The sequence below is a fragment of the Lactuca virosa genome, chromosome 8 (genome assembly GCF_052849685.1).
Source record: "Lactuca virosa cultivar CGN04683 chromosome 8, Lactuca_virosa_CGN04683_v6, whole genome shotgun sequence".
In the NCBI taxonomy this organism is placed as follows: domain Eukaryota; kingdom Viridiplantae; phylum Streptophyta; class Magnoliopsida; order Asterales; family Asteraceae; genus Lactuca; species Lactuca virosa.
In genome coordinates, this window is record NC_136433.1 from 85,585,709 (window position 1) to 85,612,035 (window position 26,327).

General features: G+C 37.7%; 2 protein-coding genes across 2 annotated transcripts; both read right to left on the reverse strand.

Annotated features, from left to right (window-relative positions):
• Positions 1-16,618: 16,618 nt before the first annotated feature.
• Positions 16,619-17,425, reverse strand: LOC145130574 (uncharacterized). The gene is made up of 3 exons (XM_079065352.1): positions 17,134-17,425; positions 16,793-16,890; positions 16,619-16,645 (listed from the first exon to the last, which is right to left on the reverse strand). The coding sequence occupies exons 1-3, from the start codon at positions 17,423-17,425 to the stop codon at positions 16,619-16,621; spliced, it is 417 nt and encodes a 138-aa protein (XP_078921478.1).
• Positions 17,426-21,620: 4,195 nt separating this feature from the next.
• On the reverse strand, positions 21,621-21,968 carry LOC145130575 (uncharacterized). The gene has a single exon (XM_079065353.1). The coding sequence runs from the start codon at positions 21,966-21,968 to the stop codon at positions 21,621-21,623; it is 348 nt and encodes a 115-aa protein (XP_078921479.1).
• Positions 21,969-26,327: the final 4,359 nt, after the last annotated feature.

Below are 26,327 nucleotides of genomic sequence, written 5' to 3' on the forward strand. Positions count from 1 at the left end.
ATGCACTTGTTTAAACTGGTACTAAAGTTCGTTAACAACCTATAATGACGTCTATACAAAAATCATTTAATCAAAATAAGTTCTTTGAATTAAATCTAACTTTTTACCAAATTAACCAAACAAGCTCTTGATTAACAAAGAAAAGTTGCATTAGACAAAATGTAATTTCCCAGTAAAGTCCAATACCTCTGATAGGCTCAGAGGTGTTAAAACTTGTTTGATCAATTCATATTAGAGTTAACCCTAAACACATAATTAATCTAATATATGTTACTTTTTACCAATTAGTCTTGGCAATTACGGATCTAAACAATTAGATAACCAGAATGATTCACAAACAATTCAAGTGGCCAACAGAAATTGAAATCAAAATCAAACACTCAATTAAAAACAGAATTGATCAAACTAAACAGTATTCACAGTCAAACATAGTGCGTAATGATTAATCAGACGAAAAGGTTATGTCTTGCGAAACTGAAATCTGAGTTTTTAGCCTGACATGGCTAAAAACAGATTATAAACAGTAGAAAATAGAGTCTAAACGATAAATCTTACTAAACAATGAAAAGAAATTGAATCGTCTCCTTTAGATCTGCGTTCTTCACTTGAAACCCTTTGAAAATCGCCCTAGAATCGCCATGAATCGCAAATTAGGGTTACTGGATAAGTGTGTGGCTCTATTTATACGTCCAGAATTAAAAACGTCATGCATGCGATCGCATGTACACGAGTTGCGATCGCATGTATTACCAAAAACGCGTCCCATGCCTTTTAAATGAAGTATGTTACCATTTCGATGCATTTTAGCCAAGTTGTGATCGCATAAAGATAGGTTGCGATCGCATGGACAGTTGTTGCGATCACATAAAGGTACTTTTCTCATCCTGCTGATTTTTGGCACAAAGAAAACTACAAAGCGAAGCTGCGACCAAACATGTGATTGTATGGATGAAGCTGTGATCGCATGTATAGGGTATGCGATTGCAAGTCCTCAATTTTGTCTCTTTTCGATCGTCGTTACTCCTTCCAAGATGTTCTTGATCATTCCTCGGCATCCTTCCTTGGTCTAGACTCCAGATACGCCCCAAAGCATCCATTAACGCGTCTCGAACTCGCGTAACCATCCATGTGCTCCAAATTGCCCTGAAAAGTCATAACAAAAGTGAGCAGTACAGGCATTCTAAAAATAATCACGAAACATGAAATACATAAGAATAATCGGGAGTTAGTTAGCATTTTATAATAAAATACCAAGCAAATTGTGCTAAAAGATGCATATAAAATGCATCTAACAAACCTCCCCAAGCTTAGACCTTACTTGCCCTCAAGTAAGGAAAGGATAATTTGGAAATGGAAGAGAGGCTAAGGGCTATAAAGAAATAACCTAGACACACTAACAAGTAAAAACGAAAACCTAACTAATAGGAACTACAAAAGATAAACATAACAAAGAATAAAAATATGCATGCAAAAATAAAGAAAATGAATAATGAACGAAGATAATATGAAAAAGAGAAACGAATAACTAAAAACAAAAACATGCTTCTATTTTTTTCTTTTTATATTTTTTTAATATACGATTAGACTTTACATCGAAAAGGGCTCCAATCACTAACACCTAAGCCACCATCCTGCTACCTTTGATGTATCACAGACTCCCAAAGTGAGGAAGACCACTAAACGGTGTAACCCAATAGTCCAACACTAGTTTTATTTAAACTTTATACCTTAATTAGCTTTATGAGCGAAAATAACACAGTCTGGATCTCATGTCCTTAAGACTAGATGGTCAAGAATCAGAATCGACGTATCCTTAAGAACCCGCATGACCAAATCAGCTTTCGCCGAAGCAACAAGGGCCAACCCCCGTAGGAGCCCGAGCTCTATGCTTTCACTTTTTCGAGAGCCACAAGTATCATATCACACAGTTCTTTATTCACCAGATGTAACTTTGAAACGACTTCTAATTTGATTGAACTTTGATTTGTACTTCGTTTTGAGCTTGAATTCTTCAATCTTTTTTTTTTTTTTGGAATTTCTTGAAATTTCTTCAATTGAGCGCTTGAAATTCTCGATTTGGGTACTGGATATAACGTTGTATCCTTTCTTCTTTCTTTGACTGTGTGGATCTGATACTTAAGCTCTCTGTTACCGCGAGGGTAACGCGTGTCAACAAATATGGCCATGTTTTGTGGGTCCAGAGTTGTCGATAAAGATTCTTTTTAAACATTCAGAAGCGAACCATCCTAAAGCTGTTCTTACCGCCCACAAAACGTTTCAGTACACCATTTTTTTATTATCTAAGGTTGGGGTCTTGAATCACGGTGTCTTGGGTCCCCTAGTTATGACAATTGATTCTAGACTTCCAATAACAATCAGGTCGCTTCAGATTTTTTCATTTTTAATTCTCAATATCCCACTTCACGGAGCTATCGTATGTAAAGTGTCTCATCATCTCGTATTTTGTTTTTTTTTAAATCAAAACGCAACAAAATGACAATATTTTTTTTTCTTTTTTTTAATATAAAAAACTAGGAAGAAAAATGACAAATAAAATAAAATAAAAAAACATAAATGAAAAATCTTTTTGGATTTTTTAAAACTTTTTTAATTTTTTTTCTTCTTTAAATTAAAAAAAAAAAAAAAAAAAAACCTTTTTTTACAAACGGATAACAAATCCCCTCCCCAAACTTAAAATTAAGCATTGTCCTCAATGCTTAGGGACGAGTGGAAAATGCATACTCGGGTGAGGATGGAAAGCGACGGAAGAACTCCTCGCGGAAGTCGGTGAAATCCTCACGATAACCTAAGACCTCGTCACGAAACCCGGAAACCTAGGTACTATAAAGTTGGTAATCTAGGCGGAGACCAGTCATACTCTGCTGAAGGGCAGCAATATCCTGGCGGATGTCAAGATAGTGCTGGTAAGTGAAGGGGGAGTTAGGGTTAGGGTGAGGTGGCTGGGTGGGCTGGGGCTCCTCCTAAAAGTCAGTCTGCATCGGTTCAGGCTGGCTATAGGAGAGTGGGGTGGCGTCCGTGTAATTAGGGTGCATAATGGACGAAGATGGTCGGTCAAAATGCGGACGCGCGGGTGCCTGCTATGACCTGCGTGGGCAAAGAGGTGGTGGAATGTTCGATGGTAGAACCCATGCAGTCTTGCTAATGGGATCAGCGAGGGCGATGTCATCAGGACTAGTGACTTTGAAATAAGTGGATCGTCCTAACATCCAGACATTCCCACCCGGGGCGGGACGTAACATGTGCATTGCCCGAAGGTTCTTCAGGGTCAAACGAAAGGATTCACGCGAAAAGAAGGTGTACTCCGGAAGAAATTGCTCCACGACGGTGTGAGCAATGACTGTAATCAGACTGCCACAACGAATGGCACCACCGGTGTTGACGTTTCTAACCCTATAGAATCTTTTGATGATTACATCACCAAAATGAGGGCGGTACGACCGATGATCATGCACCATAAAAGGAAAAGTTCGGCTTTGCCGGCTTTGGTGGTCTCAACCTGTGCGTAAATAATATTGCATATAACTTTCAATGCAGTACTTCAGAACTGGATGGACAATACTAGTTTGAATGTATTGGTACGCCTCGTAAAATTCCAATCCTGTGATGGAGTGCCAAAAATCGCGCATATTGAAGGCGGCGGTGGATTGGGATAGGTTGGTATGGGTGTGCGGAAAAAGGTACACAACTGGTCGATGTGGATAGAGTGCGGGGTATTGAAATAGCGAAAAGCAACATTTCCCTCTTGGTTGACTTCATTGAGGGTAGCTAGGTACTCTCGGGTGAGTAAGGGACAGGTGGGGAAATCCGCAGATAAAAGACGCTCCCAACCAATATTGGCAAAAAGAGCACGAACACCATCGTAGATATGGAGTTCCCGCATTAATGTGCGGCTGGGGGCCAGGCTTGTGGTAAAATCTCGCGGTCGAGAAGTCGCTAGTAACAGTTAAATGTGGCCTGTGAACCTAAATCTATAGTCACATTGTCCGCCTGAACAATGTATGACGGGTCCAAGATGTCAACATTTCTGCGTGAACAGGAAGGTGTAGGAGGCATTTTTCAAGTCAAAAACTGGGACAGATCAGGCATAATTTCCAGATAAACAATAATCAAGCAAAAAAAATAATAAAAATATATTTTTTTTTCTAACTACTCCCACAACGGATACGCAAGCCTGTGACACCAGTCAAATTTAGGTTAAAAATAAATTGATCAATAATCGTAATTGGGATGAACCAGATGGTAGAGTTTGTAACAAGGTTTCCAAAAATATAAAGAACACTAAAATCCGAGGTATAACGAAGAAGTTATGACCAATCGAAAATCCGCGACAAAACCGGCAAAACATTGTTCAGTGTAAAAAGTGAATTTTCGATAAAAGGCTTTTTAGCCTTAACAATCTAAATGAAAGTTGTAGAATATGTTAAACCGAGAACGTTCATAAAAAGAACGTAAAAATCTGACTTCGTATGAGGAAGTTATGATTTTTCTAAGTTTCGGTTTAGCAGTAGACAACTAAAACCTCGAAATATAAATCGATCGATATTTAGCCGACACAACTTAAACGAGAATCGAAGGTCTCGTCAAAAGTAGTACAACGGTAAAAAGACAGACGAAAACGGACGTCGGATGAAGAAGTTATGAATTTTTAACGAATTTCCTGTCCCGGTCTGTTAAAAATAATAATATTAAAAATCAAGTCTAAATCAGCCGACGAAGTCTAAACCAAAGTCGTAGAGTATAATTTTACCTACGCGTACATATAAAGAACGTCGAAAACGGAGCTCGTATGCGAAAGTTATGATTTTCGCAAGTTTTTGGCACAAAAATCAAGAAATATTGAAAACTGGGCAATTTCGCAAGGCTGACCTTCGGCCACGTCACCTCGCATGCGAGGCCTCCACGTGTTATCTTCTGGTTGGACTGCAGTTTACCGTGTCGCATTCTGATTGGACCGCAGCCGAGGTCCACCAAGCAGCCGAAACCCTCGCATGAGACACCCCCGGACACCCCTCGGACCTTCGTGGCGCCTTCCCATTGGACCGAAGTTGGGTCCAGTCCGAAGCCAACACCTGCGAGCCACCTGTCCGAAGCAGCCTCCTTCCTTCGCCACCTGTCCGAACACGTGTCAGTCTCGCATAGCTTCGGATCCGATGCTCCGGCCTATATAAGGCATGCGAGGGCTTCCGAGAAATTCACATATTTCACCCCAAAATTCATCTTTCTTCACACTTTCTACCCCCACAAGCATATTTACAATCCCTAAAGCCCCGGTATCCTATTTCAAACCCTATGCAAGCCTCGAAGCCCCGAGATGCCCGAGAAGTTAACCTCTCTCCAGTCGAAACTCTGCCCGATTTGAGCCGGTTTCTCGTCAAATAAACTCCTTTCCGGGAAACGAAACGCTGCCCAAATCACCATCTAACAAGTGAGTTCATACCCCTATAATTTTTCTTTTTAATGGTTTTTAAATGCTTTTTAGGGGGGGAATACAAGTTGAACACAATTTAAAATTGTGCTAATAATTGTATGCGATAATAATCACACAAAGGGTTTCCTTATGCTTTTAAGGATTACCAAATACTTCCAAAATGACTTAAAGTCATGTTAAATCTTTAAAGTCATGTAAACTCCGTTAAAATTCTTTGAAAAAGGGTTTATAAACTATTTCAAATTATAATTGCCAAAATCATGTTTATATATGTATAAGTATATAAATAAGATTTGAAGGGCTTAGGACTAATGAATTATCTTATTTCCTTTTCCTTGTTTGGATGTGGACTTAAGGTGGTGTTATTTGTCCGAAGGTCGTTTCCTTCTTAATTATATATATATATATATATATATATATATATATATATATATATATATATATATATATATATATATATATATATATATATATATATATTATACATATATGAATATAAAAGGTTACTCCATTCGGTATCATTACCTTTGTATCATGCTGAGCAAAGGTGTTCATCCATGAGAAATCATGCTAATCAGATAGAACATATAAATTATAATAGGTATAATTTATGATTCAAAACTAAATATACAAGTATGATTCACGATTGTATACTTTCCAAGGAAATTACCAACAATTCATTTATCTATACCAAGATATGTATAATACTTTTAATATAAGGATAATATATGAAAGAAGTAATAATACATTATACCGGGTTTGCATTAACAAAGGTACTATACAGAGTACCAGGGTTAGCAATCACGGGGTAATAATACATCATACCGGGTTTGCATTAACAAAGGTACTATACAGAGTACCAGGGTTAGCAATCACGGGGTAATAATACATCATACCGGGTTTCCATTAACAAAGGTACGATACAGAGTATCAGGGTTAGCAATCACGGGGTAATAATACATCGTAAATCTCGTTGAAACAATAAATTTGTGAGACTCTTCATGGTGTACTTATCTAAGTACGACTTTAAGTCCTGACTTATTAACCAGAATCTCTTGTAGGGGGAGCGTGAATTTGTGTATAGATCTATATGGGACTGACAATCCCGCACCTTTACTGTTCGCTACAGTTTGGCGGGCAGGCCTAGGGTGTCAAATATCATATCGTTTCCGACGCCTGAAGAACGTCACAGCAGGCATATCAGTCATATTTGTATGGTTAATAGAACTCACATGGATAAAACAACGAGTGAATTACTAAGTAATATACTTATCTTAAAACAGTAAGAAAAGATAATTACATCCTGACCAAATATACCTTCTGTTAGTTTTTACTTACAGTAAAAACTACGTATCATGAAATCAAGTATGGTAAATATACTTGTACTTCTGGTTTTGAACATTTAAAACCACAAGGCAGTATTATGGATAATATAATATTTTCCAGGATTAATACTAATGTTTTTACTATAGAACGGATATAACTAAGAATACTTTTACAAATGAAACGGTTTGTGGGATTACACCACTTTTACAAATGAAACAGTTTATGGAATTAAACTACTTTTACAAAGGAAACGGTTTATGGGATTAAACCACTTTTACAAATGAAACGGTTTATGGAATTAAACTACTTTTACAAAGGAAACGGTTTATGGGATTAAACCACTTTTACAAAGGAAACGGTTTATGGGATTAAACCACTTTTACAAATGGGAACTTAGTCATTCACTTTCTGTAAACTAATATAACATAAAGGACCTTTAGTGGTTAATTCTATAATTCCTTAGTTTTTACATCAGAGTTATACATAAGTAATATCCGATTGACAGTGAAATGTGTGACTTCCGCCTTACTTCCTGTTCCTTGTTTGGTTGTGGGCTTTGGGCAGATACACTCATTTAACTGTCCATTCGATATTGGGTTATATATAATTAGTATAAACTAAGTAATTACAGAGGGAAACTATTGAGGTTATCAATCTATCACCTCAGGAAATATAGGATTTTCTGGAGGAACCAGTGAACTTATCCAAAGAACTTAGGGTATACTTAACAGAACTAAAATACTTATGAACTCACCAGCTTAAATGCTGATCTACTCTTTCCAACTAACTTGTATTCTCAGGAATCCAGTACACAGGTACACTCCCGAAGCTTTTGAGAAGACTACCTAGTACCGTACCGCGACTCTTGTCTTCTACTGTACCTACTTTGGTGTTTAAATATGTAATGTTTAAACATTTATGTAAAACTTATACTTATTAATGCAATGGTTGTTTGTACTTTGATTACGATATTACATGTGTTGTGATACTTACCTGAAGTCCTCCGCCCACGAACGTTTCCGCCGTTCTGGTTTGGGGGTGTGACAGATTGGTATCAGAGCAGTGTTTATAGTGAACTCAGTATATCAGTCATAAAAGATATACAACTATATAGTCATTGTGATAAAAACACTCTGACCAAGAGTTATACTTTAAAAATATAACAATATTTTATAAAAGTGTAAGTACATGCATAATATATATAGTAGAATGAGTATCACAAGAAGAACAAAACAAAAGTATTTGGATGTTGGACATTGCAGTTAAACCTAGACAGTAACGTAATCATATCTGGGATCAATATAGCCTGATCAACTATATTCATTCGAGATATGACCAACATATGTTTGGGGAGTGATTGTAGTGTTGCAACAGGTCTAAAACTTCCCTAAGCACCAGAAGAATTCTAGAACCAAACATAAAGATTAAAATACTATGGGAGTATTTTAGGATGCTATAACAAGAAAACTGAAAATTTGTTAAGCTCTTATATCTGGAAGACCAAGAATCAAACTCATAACTAAAATAACATGGAGGTATTTTGCATACCTTTAGGGAAATGTTAAATAGATCTCTTCTGATAAGTCTATAATTACTAAGTGGATACGTTAAGGTTATATATATAGCCGAGATTTTATAGACTTAGAATATGTGATTTTCACTCTACTTCCTTTTCCTTGTTTGGATGTGGTTTTAGAGTAGGATTACTTATTTGAAGGTCTATTTGATCTGGATTATATATAATCGGTACACACCATATGATTGCAGAAGGACCAGAAAGGATCACCTTCGTAAAAATTTAAATTTTCTCATAGATTCTTTAGACATTCCCATTCTCGTGTAAACCCCTTCGATAGATGTAGTCACTCCAGCAATCAATAGAAGAGTCAAGGAGGATCCAACATAATTTCATTAGGAGGATTCCGAGAAAGAAACAGATGATAAGTAAATAAACTATAGAAATCATTTAGTGCCCTTACCCTATTAAGGACACCAATGAGAGGTTCGCATGAACTTCTGAGATTCAAAATCTTCATTATGAAGTAATGGGGATCAGTGTTAGAATCGGAAGTAAGACAGCTCGGGAATTCAATATACCTACAGAGGAGAAGGACACCCTATAGATACCAGGAGAGAACAAATCATTACAACCTAGAATAGAACTGAGAACAGAGGAAAACCACGTGTGATTCATGTGAAGTGTTTCAGCGCCTTTTCATCTAAGTAATAACTAATAAATGATACAACCTAGTGAGTTAGTATTTATACCACTCACATTAGGTTTTGAGCTTATCCTATTTTCCTGTCACGGCTAATAACAATAAATCAGATCACGAAATCTTAATTGATAGTGATTACTTCTCAAATTCATAAGTCTATTTTATGTGGACACTGTTATGAATTGTTTTCGAATATTTTCGAAAGTTGGAAAACGATATCCACCAATCGAAGGTAACTTAGTTCAGATGATACTCGGTTCATAACCATTCTAGAAACTTATTTATGTACCTTACCAGGACTGCATCATGGGAATGCAGGTCGAATCATTGAGAACAATATAACAAAAAGAATGATTTATACAAAGATACAAATGGTTAGAATACATCTAGAGACAACGATAGTCGCTCACGAGCTCATTTTCTTATCATGAAACAGAATCATGCCTCCGAAGGAATGTAACCAACCCACCGGCAAAACACCAATCCTTTAAATAGATGCGGCTACGTTTCAAGCTGCGGTCACAGCAGCTGTAGCAGCAGTCATGGCAAACCTTAATGCTAACAATGCAAATGTTAGTAGTAATGCTATCGGTAACCCCGATCGTGGTGATGGCCAAGTACAACAACGAGCACCTACTTGTAAGGACACTTTGAACCTTAAGCCTAATATCCTGAAACAAAAGTTCGAAAACAAAAAAGGGAGTTGTTCAACTCAAGAACCTAACATAGGGCAACGAACTGGGGCAGTCAATACCCCCATCAGCCCTGTTATTTTAGCACCAACCATGTCGTACTTAGGAAACCTCCCACACTGCAGCAAGTGCAACTATCATCATCATGGAGTTTGCCGAGAGCTGCATTACAATAGATGCAACCTGAAGGGGCATACCACCCGCATCTGTAGAACTCCGTTTGAGTTCATCACTTCAACTACCAATGTTGGAACCATCCCCATATGTCACCTTTGTGGTGAAATAGGACATTACAAGAGGGACTGTCCAACAGAGAAGAACGACGGGGGAGCAGGAGGGATTTGACCCCAATGCATGGGAAGGCATCAAAGAACGCTGTTATATTTTGGTACGCTTCCAAACCCCGATAATTATCTATAATTATGATTACTCTTCCGTTCAAATTAAATCACAACAATTATATAAAATTTGAAACCCTAACAGGTAAGTATGATGACTTAGTGTATACATAAGGGTCATTTATAATTAAGATTTGTAAACTTAGAGTGAGTAATCTCGCCTCATTTCCCGTTCCTTGTTTGGTTGTGGATTTTGGGCAGGGTTGCTCAGTCAAAGGTCTTACCAATCTTAATTATACATGACTTGTATACACCAAGCAATTATAGAGAGACCTAGTAAGGATCGTTTCATGAAAGTTCATAATTTGAAATTATCAGAACCCTCGTATTGGTAGTACCCGCCAATTTCGAATCAAAAAGGGGTTCGTAGCGATAATAACATAATAAAACCAGAAGCGCTGAAAACTTAGGTACATAGGATATTATCCTAGTAATCATTCCTCCCAGAACAAATTAATATCTATTTCGTCGAGAAAATTCCGACATCCTCATTCGACATGGTTTGGCCTGGCCCTTACCATGTGAAATTTTTTATGCTGTATAAGAGAACTTTTTCCTTAATCAGCCGTAAGATGAAATTCTTCCAATCCATAACGCAAAACCCTTAGGTTGTCTCTCATTTCAAAACTTCAGAAGTACCCATGCGAAGGGTACCACGCCATTCTAGCCTACTCAGTAGACAGGAAACTTCAAACGAAAAGCACCGAAGTAGTCTTAGAAGTCAGTAACCACCGAAGTACCCCAATAGATCTCATAGGAAAATCATTGTACCGCAGGTCAAGTTCAAGAATAGAGACTAAGAACTCATTAGGTTAATCTATCGCTGCTAAGTGTATACACGAGAGTGGTATATAATTTAGACTTAACAAGATTTAGGATGTGTAATTCCGCCCTATCTCCTGTTCCTTGTTTGGTTGTGGACCTGGGGCAGAGTCACCCATCCGAACGTTTTGTGAAATCTAAATTATATACGACTTGTATACACGAGGTGATGGTGGATGAGCCAAGTACGAGTCTTATCATGAACTTCGGAGCAAAAGCCTTCATCATATATTCTATCAGGTGGAATTCAACGTGAGACCACGACAGTGGGTCGAGCTACTAAATGACTACGAATTCGAAATTCGTTATTATCCCGACAAAGCCAATATAGTAGCTGACACCCTAAGTCGGAAAGAGTACTCAGGTCATAGAGCCAATCATTGACTATGATAACCCATTCAAATCTGTCCACACAAAGTAAGGAGGCTCAACAAGAAGCCTTGAAACCTGAAAATGTGGCAAGTAGAGAAGATAACTAGAACGTGTGAGTGCACGGTATTCCAATATCTGTTATCTCCGCTGAGATAATAGAATCATCTCCCAGTTCAGGCAGTCACTCAAAAATCACTGGGAACTAGAGTAGTCATGAGCCTATGTGATCGACTATGGTAAAGAATGGGATACCCATTTACCAAATTAGTCGAGTCCTTTATCACACTAGCATTCAAGTTGCTCCATTCAAAACCTTCTGCGGTCACAAGTGCATATCCTATCTGTACTGGACTAAATTAGGTAATACGCAACTAGCTAGAGATCCAATTTCCACACAGCACCTTCGCTGATCTGGAATTCATCCGAGAAACTACCAAAAACAAAATACGAATCAGGAAGCGACATAAAGCTTCCAGAGTCAATCAGAGAAGCTACGGCTTCGATAAAAGAAAACCTTTGGAATTCCAGGTTGATGACCTTGTCATATGAAGGTCTTACCCCGGAAGGACAAGATATGCTTGAGAAAGCGTGGAATACTAAATTCAAGGTACATAGGACCATTTGAGATTCTTACCAGAATCGGTCTTGTACTTATAAACTTAAACTACCACAAAAACTTAATAACATTCATCCCACCTTTCTATCCGATAAAACACTTGTTATTTCACTCGATGAAATCAAGTTAAAATAAAAGTATACACTTTGTAGAAGAACCAATGGAGATCATGGACAGGGAAATCAAAAGAACCAAGCAAAGTCTTATCCCGTTAGTGAAGGTTCGCTGGATTACAAACCGGGGACCTGAATTCACTTGGGAAAGGGAAGATTAGACCTAGTCCATGAGTATCACTTTAGACTTAATTTCGGGACGAAATTCCCTCTAACGGAGGGATAATGTGACACCAGTCAAATTTAGGTCAAAAATAAATTGATCAATAATCGTAATTGGGATGAACCAGGTGGTAGAGTTTGTAACAAGGTTTCCAAAAATATAAAGAACACTGAAATCCGAGCTATAACGAAGAAGTTATGACCAATCGAAAATCTGTGACAAAACTGGCAAAACATTGTTCAGTGTAAAAAGTGAATTTTCGATCAAAGGCTTTTTAGCCTTAACAATCTAAATGAAAGTTGTAGAATATGTTAAACCGAGAACGTTCATAAAAAGAACGTAAAAATCTGACTTCGTATGAGAAAGTTATGATTTTTCTAAGTTTCGGTTTAGCAGTAGACAGCTAAAAATTCGAAATATAAATCAATCGATATTTAGCCGACACAACTTAAACGAGAATCGAAGGTCTCGTCAAAAGTAGTACAACGGTAAAAAGACAGACGAAAACGGACGTCGGATGAAGAAGTTTTGAATTTTTAACGGATTTCCTGTCCTGGTCTGTTAAAAATAATAATATTAAAAATCAAATCAAAATCAGCCGACGAAGTCTAAACGAAAGTCATAGATTATAATTATACCTATGCGTGCATATAAATAACATCGAAAACGGCGCTCGTATGCGAAAATTATGGTTTTCGGAAGTTTTTGGCACAAAAATCAAGAAATATTGAAAACCGGGCAATTTCGCAAGGCTGACCTTCGGCCATGTCACCTCGCATGCGAGGCCACCACGTGTCATCTTCTGGTTGGACCGCAGTTCACCGTGTCGTATTCTGATTGGACCGCAGCCGAGGTCAACTAAGCAGCCGACACCCTCGCATGAGACACCCCCGGACACCCCTAAGACAACCCTCGGACCTTCGTGGCGCCTTCCCATTGGACCGAAGTTGGGTCCAGTCCGAAGCCAACACCTACGAGCCTCCTATCCAAAGCAGCCTCCTTCCTTCGCCACCTGTCCGAACACGCGTCATTCTCGCATAGCTTCGGATCCGAGTCTCCGGCCTATATAAGGCATGCGAGGGCTTCCGAGAAATTCACATATTTCACCCAAAAATTCATCTTTCTTCACACTTTCTGCCCCCACAAGCATATTTACAATCCCTAAAGCCCCGGTATCCTATTACAAACCCTAAGCAAGCCTCGAAGCCCCGAGATTCCCGAGAAGTTAACCTCTCTCCAGTCCAAACTCTGCCCGATTTGAGCCGGTTTCTCGTCAAATAATCTCCTTTCCGGGAAACGAAACGCTGCCCAAATCACCATCTAACAAGTGAGTTCATACCCCTATAATTTTCCTTTTTAATGGTTTTTAAATGCTTTTTAGGGGGGGGAATACAAGTTGAACACAATTTGAAATTGTGCTAATAATTGTATGTGATAATAATCACACAAAGGGTTTCCTTATGCTTTTAAGGATTACCAAATACTTCCAAAATGACTTAAAGTCATGTTAAATCTTTAAAGTCATGTAAACTCCGTTAAAATTCTTTGAAAAAGGTTTTATAAACTATTTCAAATTATAATTGCCAAAATCATGTTTATATATGTATAAGTATATAAATAAGATTTGAACGGCTTAGGACTAATGAATTATCTTATTTCCTTTTCCTTGTTTGGATGTGGAATTAAGGTGGTGTTATTTGTCCGAAGGTCGTTTCCTTCTTAATTATATATATATTATACATATATGAATATAAAAGGTTACTCCTTTCGGTATCATTACCTTTGTATCGTGCTGAGCAAAGGTGTTCATCCATGAGAAATCATGCTAATCAGATAGAACATATAAATTATAATAGGTATAATTTATGATTCAAAACTAAATATACAAGTATGATTCACGATTGTATACTTTCCAAGGGAATTACCAACAATTCATTTATCTATACCAAGATATGTATAATACTTTTAATATAAGGATAATATATTAAAGAAGTAATAATACATGATATCGGGTTTGCATTTACAAAGGTACTATACAGAGTACCAGGGTTAGCAATCAAAGGGGTAATAATACATCATACCGGGTTTGCATTAACAAAGGTACTATACAGAGTACCAGGGTTAGCAATCACGGGGTAATAATACATCATATCGGGTTTCCATTAACAAAGGTACGATACAGAGTACCACGGTTAGCAATCACGGGGTAATAATACATCGTAAATCTCGTTGAAACAATAAATTTGTGAGACTCTTCATGGTGTACTTATCTAAGTACGACTTTAAGTCCTGACTAATTAACCAGAATCTCTTGTAGGGAGAGCGTGAATTTGTGTATAGATCTATATGGGACTGACAATCCCGCACCTTTACTGTTCGCTACAGTTTGGCCGGCAGGCCTAGGGTGTCAAATATCATATCGTTTCCGACGCCTGAAGAACGTCGCAGCAGGCATATCAGTCATATTAGTATGGTTAATAGAACTCACATGGATAAAACAACGAGTGAATTACTAAGTAATATACTTCTCTTAAAACAGTAAGAAAAGATAATTACATCCTGACCAAATATACCTTCTGTTAATTTTTACTTACAGTAAAAACTATGTATCATGAAATCAAGTATGGTAAATATACTTGTACTTCTTGTTTTGAACATTTAAAACCACAACGCAGTATTATGGATAATATAATATTTTCCAGGATTAATACTAATGTTTTTACTATAGAACGGATATAACTACGAATACTTTTACAAATGAAACGGTTTATGGGATTAAACCACTTTTACAAATGAAACAGTTTATGGAATTAAACCACTTTTACAAAGGAAACAGTTTATGGGATTAAACCCCTTTTACAAAGGAAACGGTTTATGGGATTAAACCACTTTTACAAATGAAAACTTAGTCATTCACTTTCTGTAAACTAGTATAACATAAAGGACCTTTAGTGGTTAATTCTATAATTCCTTAGTTTTTGCATCAGAGTTATACATAAGTAATATCCGATTGACAGTGAAATGTGTGACTTCCGCCTTACTTCCTGTTCCTTGTTTGGTTGTGCGCTTAGGGCAGATACACCCATTTAACTGTCCATTCGATATTGGGTTATATATAATTAGTATAAACTAAGTAATTACAGAGGGAAACTATTGAGGTTATCAATCTATCACCTCAGGAAATATAGGATTTTCTGGAGGAACCAGTGAACTTATCCAAAGAACTTAGGGTATACTTAACAGAACTAAAATACTTATGAACTCACCAGCTTAAATGTTGATCTACTCTTTCCAAATAACTTGTATTCTCAGGAATCCAGTAGACAATACACTCCCGAAGCTTTTGAGAAGACTACCTAGTACCGTACCGTGACTCTTGTCTTCTACTGTACCTACTTTGGTGTTTGAATATGTAATGTTTAAACACTTATGTAAAACTTATACTTATTAATGCAATGGTTGTTTGTACTTTGATTACTATATTACATGTGTTGTGATACTTACCTGAAGTCCTCCGCCCCCGAACGTTTCCGCCGTTCTGGTTTGGGGGTGTGACAAAGCCCGCACAAATATATGACAGAAACAAAAGAGTTCAGTTTCAGAACGAATATACCTGACTGCGCACTGAGCAGCAATATATTTATCGCGTTTGAAAAAGTTTTGAGTTTTGAAATTCAGTTCGAATGAACATCTTTTGAATTGTGTCCGGAACAAACGTTTCAAGTTTTCTGGGCATGCGGAGTTCTAACGGAGCGTAGATCTGAAAAAAGAAACTCACAAAAATTCAAATTTCAAAATGAAGAAAACATATTTTTGAAGAATTTCAACAGTGGAATCATGATTTCGTTACCGTAAAGATGTAGTAGAAGTAAAATAGAAGAGATTGATACCTTTTTTTTGCTTGATTTGGATGAAAAACGTGTAATTTATGTGGCTTTTGGTGAGAGAATTCTAGAAAAACTGGAATACGGAGAGAATTTTCGAGTTTGGTGGGTGACAAATGAGAGACTGCGACTAGTAACTATAGGAAAATCACAAGTTGCGATCACATAGACATAACTTGCGATCGCAAGTTTTTAAAAAATGATGATTTTGGGAGTTTTAAACAGTGATAATCGTCCAAATGTAAAAAAACGATACATGCGATCGCATGTATATAAGTTGCGATCGCAACTTTTATAAAACTTATGATTTCCGTTATAAAATAACTCGAGGATGCAATATTATAAAAAAAAATGGAAACATGCGATCGCAAGGAGCATACCTGCGATCGTATAAAATCTTTTTTCGTCAAAAATCGTTCCAAAAATCCTCAATGATCTCCTGCGACCCAAAAAAACACAACTTGCGATCGAAAGGACTGGACCTGCGATCGCATGTACCATAAAAATTGATTTTTCTAAATTTTTTCAAATCCTCTCTGTTCCTTTTTGTATGAAAAACATGATTCAGTTAAAAAGAGACGACCTAAGTATCTAAAAACACACTAAAAATGAAATTAAGTTAACAAAAAAAAAACGAAAACCAAAAACAAACGCCCGGGTTGCCTCCCGGTAAGCTGCCAGTTTTTACTATCGTTGGCTCGACATTGTTACTTGGTTTCAAGTCGGGATCTCGACTACCTCCACTTCCTCATTCGTAACTTGAAACCCTTCATAAAATGGTTTGAGACGATGACCAATAACCTTAAAAAACTTTCCTGTTTGTTCACTCTTAATTTCTATGGCACCATGATTAAACACGTTAGTAACAATAAAAGGTCTCTCCCAACGAGACCTTAATTTACTGGAAATAAGTTTGAAACGAGAATGATATAAGAGTACCTTTTTACCGGTAGTGAATACCTTTTGCGAGATCATTTTGTCATGGAAAGCTTTTGTCTTCTCCTTATAGATTGCTTCGTTCTCGTAAGCATCGTTCTAGATTTCTTCTAACTCTTGGATATCCAGCCTTCTTTTCTTACCAGCCTCATCCATGCTCATATTCAAATTTTTGACAACCCAATATGCTCGATGCTCCAATTCAACCGGTAATCGACAAGGTTTGCCAAAAACAATTTGATATGGTGACATGCCGATAGAAGTCTTGTATGATGTCCGGTGAGCCCATAACGCATCATCCAATCGAATACTCCAATCTTTCTTGACCGGATTAATGGTTTTCTCTATATTTCCCTTGATCTGTCTGTTTGAAGCTTCTGCTTGCCCTGTTGGTTTGTGGGTGATATGTTGTGGATACCCGATGTGTAACACCATATTTCTTGAGAACTGCTTAAAGGGTGCGGTTGCAGAAATGCGTACCCCGATCACTAATAATGGCTTTTGGTGTCCGAAACCGTGCGAATATGTTTGTCTTGACAGAATCAACTACAACCTTGGCATCGTCTATTTGTGTAGCTTTTGCCTCGACCCATTTGGACACGTAATCCACAGCAAGTAAGATATACACAAACCCAAAAGATTGCGGAAACGGACCCATGAAGTCTATACCCCAAACATCAAAGATTTCACATACTAAGATTGGGGTAAGTGGCATTTGATTCTGAGATGTCAAAGACCCAGTCATTTGGCAACTTTCACAAGTTTTGCAAAACAGAAAAGAGTCACAAAAAATATGAGGCCAATAAAGACCGTTGTCCAAGACCTTGCGTGCGGTTCGTTGAGGACCATAATGCCCTCCACAAGCTTCTGAATGGCAGAAATTCAGAATTGACTTGAATTCATCTTGAGGGACACATCTTCTAATCACCTGATCAGAACAATGTTTCCATAAATACGGCTCGTCCCAGACTTATCTTTTCGCCTCCTTCTTTCTTTTATCTTTCTGGGTTCGGGTAAGATTTGAAGGGGGTTCTCTAGAGACCAAGTAGTTCACTATATCAGCAAACCAAGGAGGGTTCTACACAGCGAATATATGCTCATCAGGAAATGTTTCGCGAATCAGTGTCAGGTCTTCAGGTGGGGTGTGTCGGCTCAAATGATCAGCCACCAAATTTTCTCTCCCACTTTTGTCCCTGATCTCTATATCAAATTCCTATAGCAACAAAATCCATTTGATCAACCTTGGCTTTGAGTCTTTTTTGGCAAGAAGGTACCGGATACTGTGTGATCAGAAAAGATTATAACTTTCGTGCCCAGCAGATATTGTCTGAATTTTTCTAATGCAAAAACAATTGACAGCAACTCTTTTTCTGTGGTGGAGTAATTTGCTTGGGCGTCCAAAGTTTTTGATGTGTAATATATAATGTGGGGAACCCAGTATTTTCTTTGTCATAAAACAACTCCAACAACAGTGTTACTTGCGTCACACATTATCTCGAATGGTAAACTCCAGTCTGGTGGCTGAATAATGGGGGCTGAAGTAAGAAGATTTTTCAGCACATCAAAAGCTTTCTTGCAATCTTCACTGAAGTCAAATTCAACATCTTTTTGTAGCAAGTGGCACATGGGAACTGATATCTTCGAAAAATCTTTTATAAACCTCCTGTAAAAACCTGCATGACCAAGGAAAGAACACACTTCCCGAACACTCTTCGGGTAGGGTAAGCTTTTTATAACATCTATTTTTTCTTTGTCGAATTCCAAACCTCTTTTTGAAACAATATGGCCCAGAATCAGACCTTGGTCAACCATAAAGTGACATTTTTCAAAAAGACCAAGTCTGTTTCAATACATCTTTGCAAGATTTTTGTGAGGTTTTTCAAACAAATATCAAAGGAGTCTCCATAGACGGTAAAATCGTCCATGAAGACTTCTATGGTATTTTCGACATAATCAGAAAAGATACTAACCATACACCTCTGGAAGGTAGCGAGTGCGTTGCAGAGTCCAAAAGGCATACGTCTGTATGCGAATGTCCTGAATGGGCAGGTGAAGGTCGTTTTCTCCTGGTCTTCTGGAGCAACTGGAATCTGATGGAAACCTGAGAATCTATCCAAACAGCAGTAGTGAGATTTTCCAGCAAGCCTCTCCAGCATCTAATATATAAATGGGAGAGGAAAATGATCTTTCTGGGTGGCTGCGTTTAATTTTCTGTAATCGATAAAAATGTGCCATCCGTTCTGAGCCCGAGTTGGAACCAGCTATCCTTCTTTGTTCTCTACCACTATCACTCCAGCCTTCTTTGGTACGACTTGAACTGGGCTGACCCATTTGCTGTCAGATATCAGGTATATCATCCCAGCATCCAATAACTTCATAACTTCTTTTTTAACCGCCTCCATCATTGGTGGTTTTAATCTACGTTGGTCTTCCCACAATGGCTTATAATCTTCTTCCATCAAAATTTTATGCATGCTGAGAGATGGGCTGAGTCCTTTGATGTTTGCAATAGTCCACCCAATCGTGCTTTTATACTCCTTCAAAATTCTGATAAGTTCTGACTCTTCTTTTTCTGATAACTTTTTGGATATGATGACTGGTGGTGTTTCTTTTCTCTAATATATGCATATTTCAGGTGCTCTGTAAGCGTCTTCAACTCCAAGATGGGAGCTTGCACTACAGAAGGAAAAAGTTTGGAGTTAGAAACTGGTAATTTAAGAGTTTGGGTACCATACCTCAACTTTCTCTACTGGTCCATATGAGTTGCCATCTCTTGAACTTCTCTATCAACCACATATTTTTCTGATAAAACCTGAGCTGCATTAATAGACATATTTTTGTGGAGCACTAATGCTAGTGACTCACGGTTAGCAATCACAAAATATTCTGCAGAGAGTGGTTCAATTATATCAATGAAATTAAGGGCTGAAACATCATCAGGATAATGAATGGCGTCATAAATATTGAAGTTGATAACTTCACCATCAAATTCCATTGAAAGGGTACCATCATAAACATCTATTTTGGTTCTGGCAGTATTTAAAAATGGTATCCCCAAAAGAATGGAACCTGAATTTTGGTGAGTCGTCATCTCCCATATCTAAAACATAGAAATCAACTGGGAATATAAGTTCATTCACTTGAACCAAAACGTCTTCCATCACACCTTTTGGGTGCATAACTGAATGATGACTCCTGTTCTTTTTAATGGCCCTACCCCGATAGTTTAAAAAGTGAATATGGCAAAACATTTATAGAAGCTCCTAAGTCCAACATAGCTCGTGGCACTGAAAGGTTCCCCAACTTGCAAGGAATAGTAAATACTCCTGGATCGTTACACTTTGGGGGTAGCCTTTTCAGTAAAACAGCTGCAACATTCTCTCTTACTTTAACTGTTTCGTTTCCTTTTAATTTTCTTTTTGAAGTACATAACTCTCTTAAAAATTTAGCATATCATGGTAGTTGTTTAATGGCATCAAGAAAAGGAATATTTACCTCAACCTTTCTGAAGAAATCCATAATATCTTTGTTTTCCTTTTCTTTTTTCGTATTTTTCAGTCTTGAGGGAAAAGGGGGAGGAGTAATTTTTACCTCAGCTTCAGCAGGTCTATCTTTTTTCTGCACCTCTTCAGTTACCTCAGGTTCTTGCTCAACCACGATCTTTTCTTCCTCATCTTCTTGCTGATCTGGTCCTTTGTAGTTTTTACCACTTCTAAGAGTGACAGCTGCTTCGAGTTTTTCTCAGTCTGAGATGGGAATTTTCCTTGTGTTTGAGATTCTAGTTTGCTCATAGTGTTCGCGAGTTGTGATACCTCTTGCTCCAGATTTTTGATGCTAGAATTGGTTTCATTCTTAAAAGCTTGGGTACTGGTAGCAAGACTTTTAACAATGTCTTCCAAAGACATGTTGGAACTACTAGCTTGTGATGAATAGGTGGTTGTTGAAAGTTGTTTTGGTGTTGATTTTGCTGGAAAGATTGCTAAAATCTAGGTGGAGCTTGGTATTGGTTTCTTTGCGGAAAGTTATATTGAGGTCTTGGCTGAAAATTGTTGTTTTGAGGTCCTCCCTAAGCTTGGTTGTTGCGATGTTGATCAAATGGCCTTTGCTGAAATCCTCCCATAGCTTGAACAGATTCAGTATCTTCTTGAAGTAGTGGGCACATATCTTTTGGGTGCCCGGTTTTGCAGCAGATCCCCCAAGGTTTGACTTTTTGCTCAATACCTTTTCTTTTGTCAACAAAAGGACAGCCTTATTCAATTCTGAAATCTGAGATTCCAGGTGGGCGTTACTTATTTCTTTGACTCCTCTTGGCTGGTCTGGGTACCATTCTTCTTCAGTTTCTGAATGCTTAGATTCATTTTCCAGCTTTTTAACCAATGTCCGGATCTCTGTTGGTGTCATATCTGAAAGTGACCCTCTAATTGATGCATTTATAAGTCGCCTCTCCATGGGTATCAAGCCTTCACAGAAACACTGGTACAACTGATAATCACTAATGCCATGTTGAGGGCATCGAACCAGCAACTTCTTGAACCGCTCCGAATAAGTGTGGAGAGCCTCTCTTTTGCCTTGGTTTATACCAAGAATCTCTCTGCGCAGGTTTGACACTTTCGCCTCAAAAAAATATTTCTCAAGAAAAAGTTGCGAGTTCATTCCAGCTTGTTATTGAACCAGACGGGAGGCCATATAACCACTCATTTGCTGCATCTTGAAGTGAAAAAGGAAACGCCCTTTGTTTAATCTGGTCTTCAGTAACTGCATGGGGTTTCATTCCAGAACAGACGACATAGAATTCCTTGAGAAATTTGTGAGGGTCTTCATTCTCAAGGCCTCGGAACGGGGGCAGCAGATGGATTAAACCAGATTTGAGCTCAAAGTTTTGAGCTTCTGGAAAGGTGATACACAGAGGTGTCTGGGTAACCTCTCGTGTTACCCATTCGCAGAGAGTCTTTTCAGCATCGTCTCCGTTTTCGCTCATGATGGATTCTGTTTCAGTTTCAGAAGAATCTATGAGTTCGGGTTTGTCTGAAGATGATGAGGAGTATTTTTTGAACAGGCTGTTAACGGGTGAGGTAGGTGGTGCTTTTGGAAAAGGTTGAAATCAGGCTTCAGGTTCGTTCCACAAGGGAGTGCCTTGTGGTGTGGGTGTTTTATAATGTGAGGAGGGGGGAGGCTGAGGTTCCTGCTTTTTGCTTCCGAAGTTTTGCCTCCTTCTTTAGCTTCCTAGCAGTCTTCTCAATTTATGGATCAAAAATTAGATCACCTGTACGTGAAGATCTTGGCATAAAACTAGTAGTGTTTACTGTGTCCCTGGCAATGACGCCAATTTTTTAAAACCGATGTCGTGCACGATTTAAACAAATAAAAGTATAAATAGACTTCTCTTTTGCACCAACAGGTAGTACGGGTAAGCCGGGTCGGATCCTCAGGGACACGTCCTAAAGTCTTAGCCTCTTTGCGTAGGGCACAAACTAATTATTGACAAACGAATAAAACATAAATGGGGGGAGGGTTTATTTCTGAAAATTTAAAATAATAAAAATAAAAAATTATGAAAGATTAACTGAATTTAAAAGTGGTGAAAATTCAAATAAGAGAAAGCAATTCCAGTTTCGCGGTGACTCCCTGATCATATAATTAACCTTCAACACATTATTTGAATATGCACTTGTTTAAACTGGAACTAAAGTTCATTAACAAGCTCTAATGACCTCTATACAAAAATCATTTAATCAAAATAAGTTATTTGAATTAAATCTATCTTTTTACCAAATTAACCAAACAAGCTCTTGATTAACAAAGAAAAGTTGCATTAGACACAATGTAATTTCCCAATAAAGTCCAATACCTCTCATAGGCTCGGAGGCGTTAAAACTTGTTTGATCAATTCATATTAGAGTTAACCCTAAACACAAAATTAATCTAAAATATGTTACTTTTTACCAATTAATCTTGGCAATTACGGATCTAAACAATTAGATAACCAGAATGATTCACAAACAATTCAAGTGGCCAACAGAAATTGAAATCAAAATCAAACACTCAATTAAAAACAGAATTGATCAAACTAAACAATATTCACAGTCAAACATAGTGCGTAATGGTTAATCATACGAAAAGGTTATGTCTTGCGAAACTGAAATCTGAGTTTTTAGCCTGTCATGGCTAAAAACAGATTATAAACAGTAGAAAATAGAGTCTAAACGATAAATCTTACTAAACAATGAAAATAAATTGAATCGTGTCCTTTAGATCTGCGTTCTTCACTTGAAACCCTTTGAAAATCGCTTTAGAATCGCCAGGAATCGCCAATTACGGTTACTAGATAACCGTGTGGCTCTATTTATACGTCCAAAATTAAAAACGTCGTGCATGCGATCGCATGTACACGAGTTGCGATCGCATGTATTACCAAAAATGCGTCCTATGCTTTTTAAATGAAGTACGTTACCATTTTGATTCGTTTTAGCCAAGTTACGATCGCATAAAGATAGGTTGCGATCGCATGGACAATTGTTGCGATCGCATAAAGGTATTTTTCTCATCCTGGTGAATTTTTGGCACGAAAAAAACTACGAAGCGAAGCTGCGACCAAACATGCGATCGCATGGATAAAGTTGCGATCGCAAGCCCTTAATTTTGTCTCTTTTCGATTGTCGTTCCTCCTTCCAAGTTGTTCTTGAGCATTCCTCGGCATCCTTCCTTGGTCTAGACTCCAGATACGCCCCAAAGCATCCACTAACGCGTCCCAAACTTGCGTAATCATCCATGTGCTCCAAATTGCCCTAAAAAGTCATAACAAAAGTGAGCAGTACAGGCATTCTACAAAATAATCACGAAACACAAAATACATAAGAATAATTGGGAGTTAGTTAGGTTTATATAATAAAATATGAAGGAAATTGTGCTAAAAGATGCATATAAAATGCATCTAACAGTTACTAAACCAAGGTCCCTTCCTGAGTGGTCCTAACAACTTCCTTAACAGTTTGAATGGTCATGATCAGTTCCTTGAACCTGAATACCAACATGTCAATGATTTGTCCCATGATATCGATTAACTCTTCTAGTAAGGTATGTGATACTTCAACAACAATTCAATTGTGTAGTGATACCTTGTCTAAACCATTCTTAGGGTTCTCTACTTCATGGTGTGTAGTTAACATTCTTTTAATATAAATAGAACTTGTGATGACCTATTATGATAACTATTACTACAAGGGGTTAATAAAGAACTAACACCTAAGACATCTCTCATCTGTTTTATCCTCCTCATTACTAATAATTCAATTCTTTATCCTATGATTATGGGAGGCCAACATATAATCATAGCAATTGTCATATTATAATGACCTTTTACTGCATGATGCACGGATGTACATCGAACTAGACTATTTTCCTTAAAATTTAAATACTTAACATAGGAGGCACCTTTCCTTCATGTTCAAATGTGGTGTAACCATATCATGGTAGGTAGCAACTCTAGCTGCTAGTTGCTCTACCCCAATAAGGATTGTAATCCTTCTATATATCGGCTTGATCATCATCTTCCTAAGTGGCTAAAATCGGTACTACATCGGGCGAGGTTCTCAGAACCAACTCACTTATGCAACTATACTTTATTTGGACTCGATCCTTTATGGCTACTTGAGCTCAAACTTAGAGTTGCTCTTATAGTCATCACCATCATCTTCTTCCTGATCCAATTGTGAGTCTTGTGCTTCAGGTAGTATAGGCCTCTACTACCTTTCACACCTACTCATACTTGTCCTAAAATTTGTCTCACGGTTTCCAAGTCACTTCCAATACTACACACGATGATCGCTAAACATATATATGTATGTGTACCATGAGCACATATAAATAGGTTTTTCCTAGACTCTACTAGGACTTTTCATCTTTACCGATGCCATATCAAGCATATATATTAAACTTTCTAGATTCTCCTTATAGGATTCCTTCCCACTTCACCCTATTATTTGCTGAGGAAGAACTTATACCAATATTAACTTTTTATCGGACAAATACAATTGCATGCTGCTAAAATCAAATAGTATATCGACTGAAAAATTCGACATTATGACGGTTAGACTCAAACGAGAGCTGTGCAATAGCGCCAAATCAAGCAATCTAAGATTATTTAATTTCGGGAGCATGCAACCTAATGTACTTGTCGAATAACTAATTAATATTAATATAGGTTCTAAGCAGTAAATAATAAGCAAACCCCTAGTCTATAAGGCATCTTAAATATTAGGCAACTTTTTTAGCAATTCCTAGAAAGATTCCTAGCCTACATACTAGCATGCATTTCTAAAATTTCACTAATCATAACAAATATGGATATTTTGGTAATCACTTTCCTTTCTAAGATTTGGATGACGGTACGCATCGCATTCTTTGCTTCTGAATAAAGTTCTTTTTCTTAAAAATATTTGTTAAAATGTTCAGATCCTCGGTTTGAGTCTAGAATTACGCGAGTGTTTATCCAGTTTGCTCAAACTAGGGCTCTGATACCAACTTGTCACGTCCTGATTTTCATGGAAACATGTTGCGAATGCGTGTGTGTACAGTCGAACCTTCCCCTTCACATGAGTAATTGAAACACATTTATATTCAACTAGGTAAGCACGAACCTTAGTGAGTTCCCCAAAATACCATATACAACAATACATATAAAATGCATACACATAATGGCCTTCAGCATAAAGTTGGTTTGCCCTTGGCCTTCGTCACGAAGATGGTCCTCCCTTTTTTCCTTCAGCATATTGTTGGTCCGTACTTTAGCCTTTAGCATAATGCTAGTCTACCGGAGTCTATTCGCCTTCAGAACAAATTTGGGCCGCCCTCAACTCCCACATAATATATCCATACACATATATAACCGACAAACAGTTCAACATGACAGGCGATCAACAAAACTAGTCTAGTGGCCTAATTGCATACTACATGGCAACTATATCCTAACATACAAAGCATATATACTGGAGCAGATAATATAATGAGGAAACTCACCTAAATAATTACTAAGATGATTGACAACTATCTGGGTGATTCTACTGACGATTCAACTGGCGGGTAACGTGCCCAACAAGTATTAACATGTAATACTATTAATTATTAATCCTTATGATAATCTGGAAATAAAAGCTAGATATTTCACTAATACCAATGAATACCGAGAGTTCTATCAAATAAGGATCAGCCAGGTCGGACAGTTCAGAGGCAGTTCCATTCTGGCATATAGCATTTCTGAAATCCAACAACCAAGCCAACGTGACCATTCTAGACACTTCTCCCATAAGTAGATCAATCGATATTATAATTAGAATTACTG

Coding starts and splice junctions, on each gene's coding strand:
- LOC145130574 (XM_079065352.1), bottom strand. CDS start 17,425: ATGGTGTTACACATCGGGTATCCACAACATATCACCCACAAACCAACA. Junction 16,891..17,133: donor TATGAGCATGGATGAGGCTG/GTAAGAAAAGAA, acceptor ATGGTGCCATAG/AAATTAAGAGTGAACAAACA. Junction 16,646..16,792: donor TTACGAATGAGGAAGTGGAG/GTAGTCGAGATC, acceptor GTGTGTTTTTAG/ATACTTAGGTCGTCTCTTTT.
- LOC145130575 (XM_079065353.1), bottom strand. CDS start 21,968: ATGAGCGAAAACGGAGACGATGCTGAAAAGACTCTCTGCGAATGGGTA.